Here is a 14080-nt window from a genome sequence, read left to right on the forward strand (position 1 = left end):
ACTATTATCATAACCATTCCCACTATGCCACTGTGTCCATCATGTTTCTCTCAATTTTCATATTAACATCATTTAACTATTTCTTTAGATTGTTTACATTTGCCCAACTTTTCCTCCTCTCAAGTCTGAACTTCGTTGGCTGAATCTGTGGTAGTTTTGCCACCCTGACCTTGACCTCATCACCATTGACTGAAAATGATGGGCTTTAACCATTTCTGTAAGACAATCATTCAGTGCGGTATTTGATGTCGTGATTTTCACATCACCCCAAATCTCTGTGGTCATTATACTCACTCATTCCCATTGCCTTGAGTAACCTTAATATTTCTGTATTCCTTCCGTATGTTCCAACTAGAGTTTGAACAAGTTAAGAACATGGGTGCTGTGTCTGTTTGAGCACTGCACCTTCTGATTTACTACCTCTGGCCCAACCCTTGCAGCCTGGTACCAAAGCTGACAAGATAATTAGTCCATGTCTGGAATTATACCAGTTCATTCAGTTCTGTTCTGGTCATTCTCAATTGTTCTTGCTCTCTTGTGGTCTTGAGGTGTGGCATTTGGTTGACGTCTTTCTTTAGCAAAAAAATTGTATTTTTAGCCTTCTGCCAATGAATACCTCTGTCAGTGAAAATAAAGCTGAATCACAATCACTAATCTTAGTCTTTAATATCTTCACAGTTTTCACTGCCCTCTCAGCTTTCCCAGCTGGCCTTTGGATGAAGAGGAGAACTCATAACATAATTAAATACAGATTCTGTTGTGAATCTTTTAAAGTCTTCATCCACAGATTATGGACCAATGTCTGAAACATTCTTATTTGGAAATCCATTTGTGAAAATGATTTTCTTCAGTCATTTAATCATTGTCTCAGTTGTTGTAATGGGAGGTCTGCTAATGTCTAGTCACTTTGCAAAGCGATCTACCATAATCAAATATGCTTTCCCTTGGAAGTCAAAGAGGTCTAGTCGCAACCTTTGTTTTGGTTTGTTTGAGAAACTACAAGATAATAGGTGTTTCAATGGATTTTGTGAAGAATTTCTTCCCTCATAGTATTCAAAATTAATATTAAAAGATCGTTTAATATGGTCAACTGGCTTCCTTTGTTCATGATGCTTCTGTAAGGACTGATCATTTGGACAGTATTTTGGCCAAGGTCCTGAGCAGAATTTTCTGATCTGGGTGTGTTATACCTTTGCCTTTATACATTTCTTGTAACTTCTCAGAAGCTGGTAAAGAATTTGTTATGACTGAGAAAATGCTTTTACTCGCAAAATAAAAACTAAACTTTCAGCTTCAGTTTGATCCACTGTAGCTTCAGACAACATACCAGCTGTGGTCTGATTTTTTTTTTTGCAATACAAAGATTGTTGCATGAACTTTAGGATACGCAATGACATTTTAACTATCTCTCTGGAATTCGGTTGTTTAACTGAAGATTTGTAGCCTGTCTCAATCTGAAAATTCCAGAAGGTGGTCTGAGAATTGTTCGCATCTCCACATTACTGGCAATGTCTCTTTCTCTGTGGTTGCATAATGTTGCTGTCATTCACTTAACTTTCCGAAAGTTTAGGAAACTGGCTTTCATCTAACCAACATCCTGGACCTGAATAAATACTGCTCTTAGCCTGTTGAGGATATATCTGCTGCCACCACTGTCGACTACTTGAGAATATAATGTACCAGAAAGCCTGGAGAGAGTGATCATTTTTTTTATCGATTGAACTGCTCTGGTTTGCTCATTCTCCAAAATTGCTGCTAACCTTTTCTCAAGAGATTGTGTGGTCGTAGCCAAATTTGGAATGAATTTCCCTACCCGGCTGAGTAATCCCAGAAATCTCTGGTCATCATTGACACTCTTGTTGTGGAAAAATCAGTGCTGACGTTTGTTTGTTGAGGATCTATCTTTATCTCTCTCCGTTGGATCGTATGCCCCAAGAATTTCTGATTCTTCTCCTTGCAAATACACATTTCTTGTTCAATAGAAATTCCATATTTGGTCGTGCTCTCAGACCCTCACAAAATCTGTGCTCATGTTTTTGGTTTGTAGTTCTAAGTATATCATCCCAATGACACATGACTCCTTTTTCTTCCTTTTAAAGTGTGTGACAATGTGTGCTGAAATGTCTGTAGATCTAATGATATTTCAGAAGGAAAATCTTGCTATCTTGCTATAGAACTTCATCTTTTCTTTCCAGAGGATCTTGTTGTACCCTATTCTGTTCAATAAAGAGCCTCTTTGAATCTTTAAGACATAGAAAGTCTTGTTAAAGTCTTTCCCCTTATGGCTAAGCATAGTTCTTACCTGACCTGAAGCTCAGTGTTCCCTTACCTAGCAATTTAATTCTTTGTGCTGGATATCTTTGACTGCATTGCAAATGCTCCGCTAGGATTCTAACACATGCTGCTGTTCCTTGAACCCTTTGAAACTGAACAAAATCTCATTGCCTTTCATGATGCCACGTAAGAAAGTGTATTTTCTGTCTTTCCTTTATCATAGAATCGCTGCATTGAGGAAGCAGTCCATTCAGCCACATTGTGTCCTCACAGAGCCTCCGAAGAGCACCCCACCCAGACCCATCCCATCCCTGTCATCCTGCATTTTCCATGGCTAATCCGCCCAGCCTGCATATCCCTGGACTCATGGGGAATTTAGCATGGCCAATCCACCTAACCTGCACATAGAGTCATGTACAGCACTGAAGCAGACCCTGCGATCCAACTCGTCCATGCTGGCCAGACAGCCTAAATTAATATAGTCCTATTTGCCATATCCCTCTAACCCTTCCTGTTCATATACCAATCCAGATGCTTTTTAAATTTTGGAATTATACCAACTTCCACCACTTCCGATGGCAGCTCATTCCATACACGTACCACCCTGTGCATGAAAAGGTTGCTCCTTAGGTCCCTTTTATATCTTTCCCCTCTCACCCTAATCCTATGCCCTCTAGTTTTGACTCCCCCTACCCCAGGGAAAAGGCCTTGACTATTTACCCTATCCATACCCCTTATGATTTTATAAACCTCTATAAGGTCACCCCTCAGGCTCCAATGCTCCAGGGACAACAGTTGCTCCTTATGCCCCTCTCACCTTAAATCTATGCCCTCTAGTTTTGGATGCCCCTATTTTGGGGAAAAGACCTTGGCTGATCACCCTATCTATGTCCCCCATGATTTTATAAACCCCTCAACGGCCTATATTCCAGGAAAAACAATCCCAGTTGATTCAGCCTCTCCCAGTAGCACAAACCTTCCAAACCCTCCAACATTCTTGTAAACCTTTTCTGAAACCTTTCAACATTCTTCCTATAGGAGAGAGACCAGAATTGGACACAATATTCCAAAAGTGGCCTGATCAACATCGTGAACAGCTGCAACATGACCTCCCAACACCTATACTCAAAGCTCTGACCAATAAAAGAAAGCACACCAAATGCCTTCTTCACTATCCTATCTACCTGTGACTCTACTTTCAAGGAATTCTGAAACTGCACTGCAAAGTCTATTTGTTCAGCAACACTCCCCAGGACCTTACCATTAAGCGTATAAGTCCTGCTAAGATTTGTCTTTCCAAAATGCATCACCTCACATTTATCTAAATTAAGTTCCATCTGCCACTCTTCAGCCCATTGGCCCATCTGATCAAGGTCCCATTGTACTCTGAGGTAACCTTTGCTGTGCACTACACCTCCAATTTTGGAGTCACTTGCAAACTTACCAACTATACCCCCTATGTTCACATTCAAATCATTTATATAAATGATGAAAAGTAGTGGACCCAGCACCAATCCTTGTGGCACACCCCTCGTCACAGGCTTCCAGTCTGAAAAACAACCCTTCACCAGCACCCTCTTTCTTCTACCCTTGAGCCAGTTCTATATCAAAATGGCTAGTTCTTCCTGTATTCCATGAGATCTAACCTTGTTAACCAGTCCACGATGAGGAACCTTGTGGAATGCCTTACTGAAGTCCATATAGATCATGTCCACCATTCTGCCTTTATCAATCCCCTTTGTTACATCTTCAAAAAATTCAATCAAGTTTGTGAGACATGATTTCCCATGCACAAAGCCATGTTGACTAACCCTAATCAGACCTTGCCTTTCCAAATACATGTACATCCTGACCTTCAGGATTCCCTCCAACAATTTGCCCACCACCAATGTCAGGCTTATCAGATCCCTGGCTTTTCCTTACCAACTTTCTTAAATAATGGCACCATGTTAGCCAACTGCCAGTCTTCTGGCACCTCACCTGTAATTATTAATGATCCAAATAACTCAACAAGGGGCCTAGCAATCACTTCCCTAGCTTCACACAGATTTTTAGGGTACACCTGATCAAGTCCTGGGGATCTTCCACTTTCTTGCATTTTAAGACATCGAGCACCTCCTACTTTGTAATATGAACATTTTTCAATATGTCACATCTCTGGACTGTGGGAGTAAACCAGAGCATCTAGAAGAAACCCACGTCGACATGGGGAGAATGTGCAAACTTCACACAGTTATTTGAGACTGGAATCAAACCTAGGTCCCTGGGACTGTGAGACTGAAGTGCTAACCACTGAGCACCGTGTTGCCTTATTTTGTGGAATTTATTTCTTTCAGGAACTTCCTGCTGTCAGAAATGCTCTGCTATGCAGGGATTTTCTCTTGCTTCTTTGCCTATTGCTGCATTTTAAATTTGCAAACCAGCTTGAAATGTCCAAACTTCCTGCATTTGGAAACAAGTTTGCTCCCTCTGCTGGGCATTCCGAGCACCTGCGGTGATGCTTACCCAACAAGTCTGCTTCATCTGAATACTCTTGTGTGCCTGATTAAATAGCTGTCACTTCGCCGCAGGGTTCTGCTTCCGGCCGAAGAATTTATTGACGATGGCTGGAAATTCTGCAATGGTGTCTTCTAACCCTGTCTCATGAGAGTGCCATCAGTGAGAGGCCGAACGAAAGTACTAACCTGATATTTCTCCTCTTTGGCAGGCAAACCCAACACTGTTCGGTGTCCTTAGAATTGTTGCTTCCAAATCTCAAAACAGCAGCCTCTCTTTTGCCCTTCTGATTTAAATAAAGTCTATCACCACCTGCTCTGACCCAGATGGGTCTTCTAATTTTTCTTCTGTTTTATGTCCCTCCTAAATTTGTGAATGAATTGGAGCCTCTATTGCTGCCACCTTTTGATCTATCCTCACAATTTGAGCTGACATGAGGTTTGACGCCCTGGGTTTTATTTTGCACTAAGAAGAGGTTCCAAAGTTCTGTTTAATCTTTTCTGAAGAAGGGTCACCGTACCTGAAATGTTAACTCTGCTTTCTCTCCACAGATGCTGCCAGACCTGCTGGGTTTTTCCAGCAATTTCTGTTCTTGTTTCTTAAAAGAGGTTACTATCTTGGGTCTTTACTGTACCATCTGGTTGTATGTCATAGGGTCAGAGAGATGTACAGTTTGGAAATAGACCCTTCGGTCCAACCCGTCCATGCTGACCAGATATCCCAATCCAATCTAGTCCCACCGGCCAGCACTTGGCCCATATCCCTCCAAACCCTTCCTATTCATATACCCATCCAGATACCTTTTAAATGTTGCAATTGTACCAGCCTCTACCACTTCCTCTGGCAGCCCATTTCACACACGCACCACACTCTGCGAGAAAAAGTTGCCCCTTAGGTCTCTTTTATATCTTTCATGTGACCCTAGTGGTTTCTCCCTTGTCTATGAGTCACTCCGATGCCACCATTACCACATGCCAAACATAATCATCACATTATCATACTCAATCTTGTATCACAGCTTCATGTTCTCTGGAGTTGAGAAGAAGAGGAGGGGATTTAATTGATCTAATAAGATGCTAAAGGGGATTGACAAAGTCGATGCAGAAATGAAGTTCCCTCATGTGGGGCAATCTGGGACGAGAGGTGATAGTTTTAGGATTAAGAGTTAGCAGATTTAAACAGAGATGAGGAGAAATTGCTTCTCTCAAAGGGTCATGAATCTTTGGAATTGACTATCCCAGAGCATGGTGGATGCTGGGAAATTGGTGAGTAAATTAAGGAGGAGATAGATTTGTAATTAGCAATGGCTTAAAGGGTTGTGGTGAATGGACAGGAAAGATGGGTTGATGCCAAGATGAGATCAATCATGATCACATTGAATGGTGGAGCAGCTCAAGGGGCTAATTGCCTATTCCTGCTCTTAGTTATTAAGTTCTTACATTCATTGGTTAATGTAAAGATGAAAACATAAGAATACATCTCTCCAAGTGTAATTTCAATAATGTTTTTATTGCATTAAATCTACTTAACTGTAAAACAGCAAAACTAGCATCGGGTCTAGTCTTGAGTGGCCAACTAGTTCAACTGACCAATCAAACTTCACATTTTCTCTCTATGTATAATATCATTTTTCTGTAATAGCCTCATATGATGACTGTGATGGGACTAAGACTCTCTGAATAGGAATGACTGGGACAGGAGTAACACTCACTGCATGGGATTGACTGAGATGGGAGGAACACTCCCTGAATAGGATTGACTGAGATGGGAGGAACACTCTCTGAATAGGATTGACTGAGATGGGAGGAACACTCTCTGAATAGGATAGCTGATTTAAAATTATATAAGATCAACCTTGTTTAATGACTTTAAATAGTCCAATTTTAAACTCTACTCTAATGATGTTTTACCTTGAATTCTGTAGCATGATCTCATGAGGAAGTATCATCTGAATCCTAAAGATCCCTGAAGTTGGTACCATAAAGGAAGCTGATAAATACTGGTGGATCTGCCTTTAAATGAATATAACCTACTTCCAACAAAACCAATTTCACCAAAACTGACCCCACTCTGGACATACAATTCAGGCCATTTTATTTTGCACAGTCATTGTCCCATAACTGCTGCCATTTTGGGCAGATTCAGAAATACTTCTCTCTGAAAAGCATCACACTGCAGAAATGTTGATCTAACATTGATTAACTTACACTCCTATGAACATGTGGCCAAAAGAACTATAAATATTTGAAGACTGCTTTGCCTGTGAGGGGAGCTTTCACCCACATGTTCAACAACTAGTTTCCCTTCAGAACCACCAGCTACTCATTGAACCCCGTCAGCCCTAAATGCAAAGCCTTTTCTCGTATAGACTGATCTGAGACAAAATTGGTTAACCCCAATTAATACCTCAGAATAAATCTCAAAATCTCTCCCAATTCCCTTTGTCCTCTGTCTTTTATTCGGTTATCCTCAGATTTAGCGGCAGCCTCTAAAACTTCATAGTCTATTCCTAGTTCTGTTAGATGAGTATTGGCTATCTATGCAGGAAACAACCTCCACTTCCACTGTTATGAGTGGGGATTACTGGGAGATCTCTGCCTTATCTGGGGGCTCTTCCTGAAATTATGATCATGTTGAAATGCATGTCACTTCCTCTATCACTACTTGCATGGAGTTTTATTGCTTTCCACACTTTCTCCTTATTCTCTTGGTCCATTAGATCTCACTACTTGGCCATCACCCTCACCATGCAACAAAAAAAATCATCTTATCAGTGGTATTTCTGCACAATTCTCCCCTCCCTCCAGCCTTCAGTCTGTTCTGGGATATAGTCTTATTGCCTTAAGTCATCCCAGAACTTCAATTATTTCATTGATCTACTTAACTGCAAAACAGTAAAACTAGCATGGGGTCTAGTCTTGAGTGGCCAACTAGTTCAACTGACCAATCAAACTTCATATTTTTTCTTTCTTTATGTAAAATATCATTTTTCTATCATAACTTCATATGATTGACTATCATGGGACTAACACTCTCTGAATAGGGTTGACTGGAATAGGAGGAACACTCTCTGAATAGGATTGACTGGGATTAGATTAGATTCCCTACAGTATGGAAACAGGCCCTTCGGCCCAACAAGTCCACACTGACCCTCTAAAGAGAAACCCGCCCAGACCCATTTCCCTCTGACTAATGCACCTAACAATATGGACAGTTTAGCATGGCCAATTCACCTGACCTGCACATCTTTGGACTGTGGGAAGAAACCGGAGCACCCAGAGGAAACCCACACAGACACGGGGAGAATGTGCAAACTCCACACAGATAGTCGCCCGTGGCTGGAATCGAACCTGGGTCCCTGGCACTGTGAGGCAGCAGTGAGCCACCATGCCGCCCCAAGGATGGAAGGACCACTGTCTGAACCCAACCTGACCACCTGTCCTGTGTGTCATAATTGCAGTCCAGTCCTAGATCACCTTCATTCAGGAGGCTCATCACAAAACACATGGGCATATGAGTCTTGCTTAATTCATAAAATGTTTAGAGTCTGATTTTTTTATAACTAACTGCAAGTAATAGCCCTTGACAGTTGACTGTCATGTTTAACATCATGCCCTTTAAACTTACCACAGCCTCACCAGACCACTATCAGATATTTCTCTAATCACCCTCTTCAGTGCTGTTAGTACACACCTTCAGAGCAAGGGGGACTGAACCCAGCCTCCTGGTCCAGGGGTAGGGACACTACCACTGTGTCACACAGGCCCTTATAACTCCTGTTTTATGGTAGAACAATTAATATTCTGCATCTGAATACATTAACCCTCAACTGATAAATAATTAAAAGCTTGTCCTTGTGTGGAAGATTTAATTCGTATTTAATTTCATCCATGATGGATATAATTATGGTAACAATCTAATTCTCAAGATTGTACTCTTTTCTCTTTCTCTCTCACTCCTGATGCCCTTCTGATGTTTCCTGCTGTAGGTATAAAATTGTGGAGCTGATCTGCTACATGATCATGGGCATCTTTCCTGCACTCGTCATTCTGTCAATGGTATGGATGTCTTTCTTCCAACTCAGTTCTAATACATATGCATAGTACGTGTGTGTCTATGTTTCTGTGCGCGTGTGTGTGTGTCTATGCTTCAATATGTATAGGAGTGTGTATGTTTATACTTTTGCGTATGTGTAGGTGTGGGTGGGTGTGTGTGGGGGTGTGTATATGTACACACATGCCATTTGTTATTCATTCTTGGGGTATGGGTATCATTGGCTGGTGTATTATTTATTACCCACTTCTCGAGAAGGTGGTGGTGAGCTATCTTCTTGAAACATTGCAATGTATTTACTGAAGATACACCCATAATGCTGTTAGGGAGTTTAGTTCCAGGATATTGACCCATGAAGGAAAGGCAATGTATTTCCAAGCTAACATGGTGTGTGTGGCTGGGCAGGGAGCTTGTAGGTATTCTGTGGATTTAGAAGGTGCAACCAAAAGATCTTTGTTGAGTTACTACAGTGCATCTTGTGGATGGTACACACAGCTGCCACTGTACGATTGTGTTGGAGGGAGTCAATGTTGAAGGTAGTGGATGTGATGCCAGTCAAATGGGCTGTTTGCCCTGGGCAGTGTTGAACTTCTTGAATGTTGTCAAAGTTGCACTCATCCAGGAAAGTGAGAGTATTCCATCACACTTCTCATGTGTACCTTGTCGACAGTGAGTGGATAGGCTTTATGGAGTTAAGAGGTGAATTACTCATCACAGAATTTCTAGTCTTTTATCAGCTGTTGCAACCACAGTACTTAGGAATTGGTGAGTCCAGATTAGTTTCTGGTTGATGGTAAGCCCCCAGCATGGTGAAAGTAAAGGATTCAGCAGTGGTAATTCCATTAAGTATGAGGGGGAGATGGTATGATTCTCTCCATTAGGGACAAGGATTGCCTGTCATTTGTGTCATTACTCACCACTTATACATAGAAGTACAGAACATAGGAACAGGAGAAGGCCATTCAGTATGATTATGGTTGATCACCCAACTCAGCATCATGTTTCTACTTTCTCCTCATACCTTGTAATCCCTTTAGCCTGAAGTACCACATCTAAAAATGAGCAAGTTGTTGCTGAGCAAATGCCACTGAGTAGAAATATCGATGACCCCTTCCGTCACGTCATTGCTGATCGAATGTAAGCTGATGAGGGAGTAGGCACTGATTGGCTGCTTTGGATCTGTCTTGCTTTGTGTGGACAGGACATACCTGGGCAATGTCAGTGTTCTATTGGTATTAGAACAGCTCATCTAGGCTACCTCTAGAGCACAACTGTGAAGTTGTCAAGGGACATAGTGTTTTGGGTATCCAGAGTCCTTAGCTGTTTTTCTGATATCGTGGAATGAATCAGATTGGCTCAAGACTGGTATGTTTGATGCTGGAGACCTCGGGAGAGTCCAAAATGGTTCATCCTTTTTTTAATTCCAAAAATATACTTTACTCATAAAAATATCTTTCTATATATACATAGTTACAAATGCAGAGTTGAGAATGCAGTGCTGAAAAAGCACAGCTTGTCAGGCTGCCTCTGAGGAGCAGAAGAATTAATGTTTTGAGCATGAGCTCATCATCAGGAATGAGGTTTGTGGGAATGGGAGTGAGCTGAGAGATAAATGGGAGGGGTGTGGCACTGGGGGGAAAGTAGCTGGGAATGTGATAGGTAGATGAAGGTGCGGGTGGAAGTGATAGGTTGGAGAGGAGGTGGAGCCGATGAGTGGGAAGGAAGGAAGATGGACAGGTCGGACCAGTCAAGGGGACAGTGCTGAGTTGGAAGGTTGGGACTGGGATAAGGTGGGGGGAAGGGAAATGAGGAAACTGATGAAATCCACATGGATCCTGCGTGATTGCAGGGTCCCAAGGTGGAACGAGAGAAGTTCTTCCTTCAGGCACTGGATGGTAAGGGTTTGGCGATGGAGGAAGCCTATGACCTGCAATGACCAGACACAATACAACAAGCCATTGATATTAGACAACAACAAACACAGAAAATGAAAAAAGCTAGACCTGTAGAAAAAACTAGACAAACTTACACAGAGTAACAACACCGACAACACAGAAGCATGGATAAAAAACTTATGTGATCGACCATTAACCGACACTGAAAAAGCCGTCTTAGTAAGAGGATTAAATTACAACTACCAGGATACAGATAAGAAAGCTTTCTTAGCAGCATTAGAAACAACATTAAAATACAACCAACTCACAGAAGAAACCCAGCACACTATGAGACATGTGGTCGCACCAACATTAAGCAGAAAAAAGGAAGGAAACACACTCAATACACAAGAAAGAAAAGCACCAGAAAGACTAAAAAAAGATAAAAACATTGTTATCCTATTTGCAGACAAAGGACACTTGACAGTCATTCTAAATCGAAGAGACTACATTGAAAAAGTGAACGATCTCCTTACAGATACCAACACTTACCAACAAGTGGCGACAGATCCAACCCTACAACTAGACAACGGAACCACAGCCCTACTCAAAAAACTTCAGAAATCTGGAGAAATAAATAAGACCGATTTCCAAAAACTGAAACCAGACTGATCCAACACACCATGCTTATATGGATACCCAAAATTCACAAAACAGTAGCCCCCCCTCAGACCCATAGTCTCACTACCTGGAACACGAAAGGCTAAAGCACTTAGTAGAAGACTCACACCACTCCATCCACTCCACCCAAGAATTCCTGAAGACCAAAGACACAAAGATAGAAGAGGATGAAATAATGGTCTCCTTTGATGTAACAACCCTTTTTACATCAATCGACATTAACCTAGCCAAGGAAACACTGACTTCACTATTAGAAGACCCAAAGACACATACACCAACCACCACTAACTTCACCAGCAAGGACAGTATTGTCAAGCTAGTGGACCTATGCCTTACCACACGCTTCACCTTCAGAACACACCTACAGACAAACCAACGTAACACCCATGGGATCTCCGATATCAGGGTTCTTAGCAGAGGCAGTAATGCAGAGACTCAAACAAACAGCTATGCCAACCATTCAACCTAAACTTTGGGTTGCTACATGGATGACACCTTCAAGACCATAATAATACCCTTACTCACATAAAATTCACTAAAGAGGAGGAAAACAACAAACAAACTGCCATTCCTGGATGTCACAGTGGAGCGAACAGTCAATGGGGAACTTCAAACCAGCGTCTACAGAAAAACAACATATACGGACCAAATATTGAAATACAGAAGCAATCACCACAACATCCACAAACAAAGCTACATCAGAACATCATTCCAATGAGCCACCACACACTGCAGCACAGAGGAACTACGCAGAACAGAGAAAAATTACCTATACAGCGTATTCAAAAAGAATGGGTACCCAATGAACACAGTCCGTAGATTCTCAGCAACAAACCCAAACAAGCAGACAAAACACGTCCAGAAACCCTAGCCACTCTCCCCTACATCAAAGACATCTCGGAAATGACTGTCAGACTACTCAGACCCCTTGGCATCATGCTGGCCCACAAACCCACCAACACACTAAAACAACAGCTAATGAACTTGAAAGACCCTATACAGACAACAAATAACCAATGTTATTTACAAAATACTGTGCAAGGACTATAACAAACACTACATTTGACAAACAAGCAGAAAACTAGCCACCAGAATACATGAACATCAACTAGCCACAAAAACAACATGACCCTCTTTCACTAGTATCATACAGAAAAAGAAGGACACCACTTCGACTGGGACAACACATCCATCCTAGGACGAGCCAAACAGAGACATGCGCGTGAATTCCTAGAAACATGGCATTCCAACCAGAACTCTATCAACAAACACATCAAGTTAGACCTAATCTACCCCTCTCAAAAAAAAGAACAGGAAATGACCGCCACAGAAAATGATGTCACCACAGGAAATTACATCACCAACCCAAATAAACCCATTCATATAAATAGAAAGCAGGAATTACCAACAGTGCTTTGCCCAGAGGCCTACTGAAGATGTAACCTAGTAGGGTGACAAAACATCTAGAAATGAACCTTCCAGCTCAGTGAGCAAACCTACATCCAGGTGTATGTGTCTATATGTGTATGTGTATCTGAATGCCTGTATGCATCTATGTGTGTGTCTGAGTGTGTGTTTGCATGTACATGTGAATGTTTGTGTCTGTGTATGTGTGTGTTGCTTGTATCTGAATGTTTGTGTGTGTGTGTGTCTGGCTGTCTGTCTGTGGGCATGATATTCTGCTGCTGGAGGTGATAAGCTGGGAGCAGGGAAGGGACACCTAATTAGGTGCGATAGTGGCATACCCAAACCCTGCCACTCTCCCACCTCTACCCGAATTCAGTTCTGAATGTAGCAGCAACAGCCTCCTCCATGGCCCTGCTAGACTCTCATTGGCTGGTGGCTCCCATTGGTTAGGACTCCTGACTGGAGATGAAGACCCACTGGTAACTTGACCAATGCCTGATTGGCATTTGATGTATCTTTGCTGAAAGGGACAACTGGATCTCTCACTGACAGATGGCCCTGTGGCTTAAAACATCTGCACCGGTCAAAAACAACCACTTAAATATTCTAATCATATTTCCCAACACTTGGCCCATAGCTTTGTATGCCTTGATGTTCATCTTAAATGTTATGAGAGTTTCTGTATCCACCACACTTACAGGTAATGAGCTCCAGATCCCACCAGGCTCTGGGTGAAAAGGTTTTTCCTCACATTTCCTCTAAACCTTGTCCCTTACTTTAAATCAATTCCTCTGGTCATTGCTCCCTCCATCAAGGGGAAATGTTTGTTTCTGTCTTCCCTATCAGTGCCCATCATAATTTTGTCTCAATCATGTCCCCCCTCAATCTCCGCCTCTCTAAGGAAAACACGGGGCGGCACAGTGGCTCAGTGGTTAGCACTGCTGCCTCACAGCGCCAGGGTCCCAGGTTCAATTCCAGCCTTGGGTGACTGTCTGTGTGGAGTTTGCACATTCTCCCCGTGTCTGCGTGGGTTTCCTCCAAAGATGTGCAGGTCAGGTGAAATGGCCATGCTAAATTGCCCAGAGTGTTAGGTGCATTAGGCAGAGGGAAATGGGTCTGGGTGGGTTACTCTTCGGAGGGTCGGTGTGGGCATGTTGGGCCAAGGGCCTGTTCCACACTGTAGGGAATCTAATCTAATCTAATCCTTGTTGTCCAATTTCTCTATAGCTGGAACTCTCCAGCCCAGGCAACATCCTGGTAAATCTCCTCAGCACCCTCTTCACTATTGTCCCTTC

At 42.3% G+C, this 14080-nt stretch overlaps 1 protein-coding gene across 3 annotated transcripts in view; it reads left to right on the plus strand.

The window, feature by feature from the left end:
- The window catches only part of mmd2a (monocyte to macrophage differentiation-associated 2a), a 119237-nt gene that overhangs the window by 91764 nt on the left and 13393 nt on the right, over positions 1–14080 (plus strand). For 2 of the 3 annotated variants that reach the window (XR_015760543.1, XM_043711914.2), the window contains exon 7: positions 8759–8828. The exons of the other annotated variant lie outside the window; for it this stretch is intronic. Coding sequence is in view for 1 of the 2 variants with exons in the window: in XM_043711914.2 (XP_043567849.1) it covers positions 8759–8828 (70 nt within the window). In the remaining variant the exon portion in view is untranslated. The remainder of the gene's footprint in view (positions 1–8758; positions 8829–14080) is intronic. 3 annotated transcript variants of the gene reach the window in all.

Source organism: Chiloscyllium plagiosum, unplaced genomic scaffold (genome assembly GCF_037043375.1).
Source record: "Chiloscyllium plagiosum isolate Xiang-an unplaced genomic scaffold, Cpla_swu_hap1 HiC_scaffold_20, whole genome shotgun sequence".
NCBI lineage: Eukaryota > Metazoa > Chordata > Chondrichthyes > Orectolobiformes > Hemiscylliidae > Chiloscyllium > Chiloscyllium plagiosum.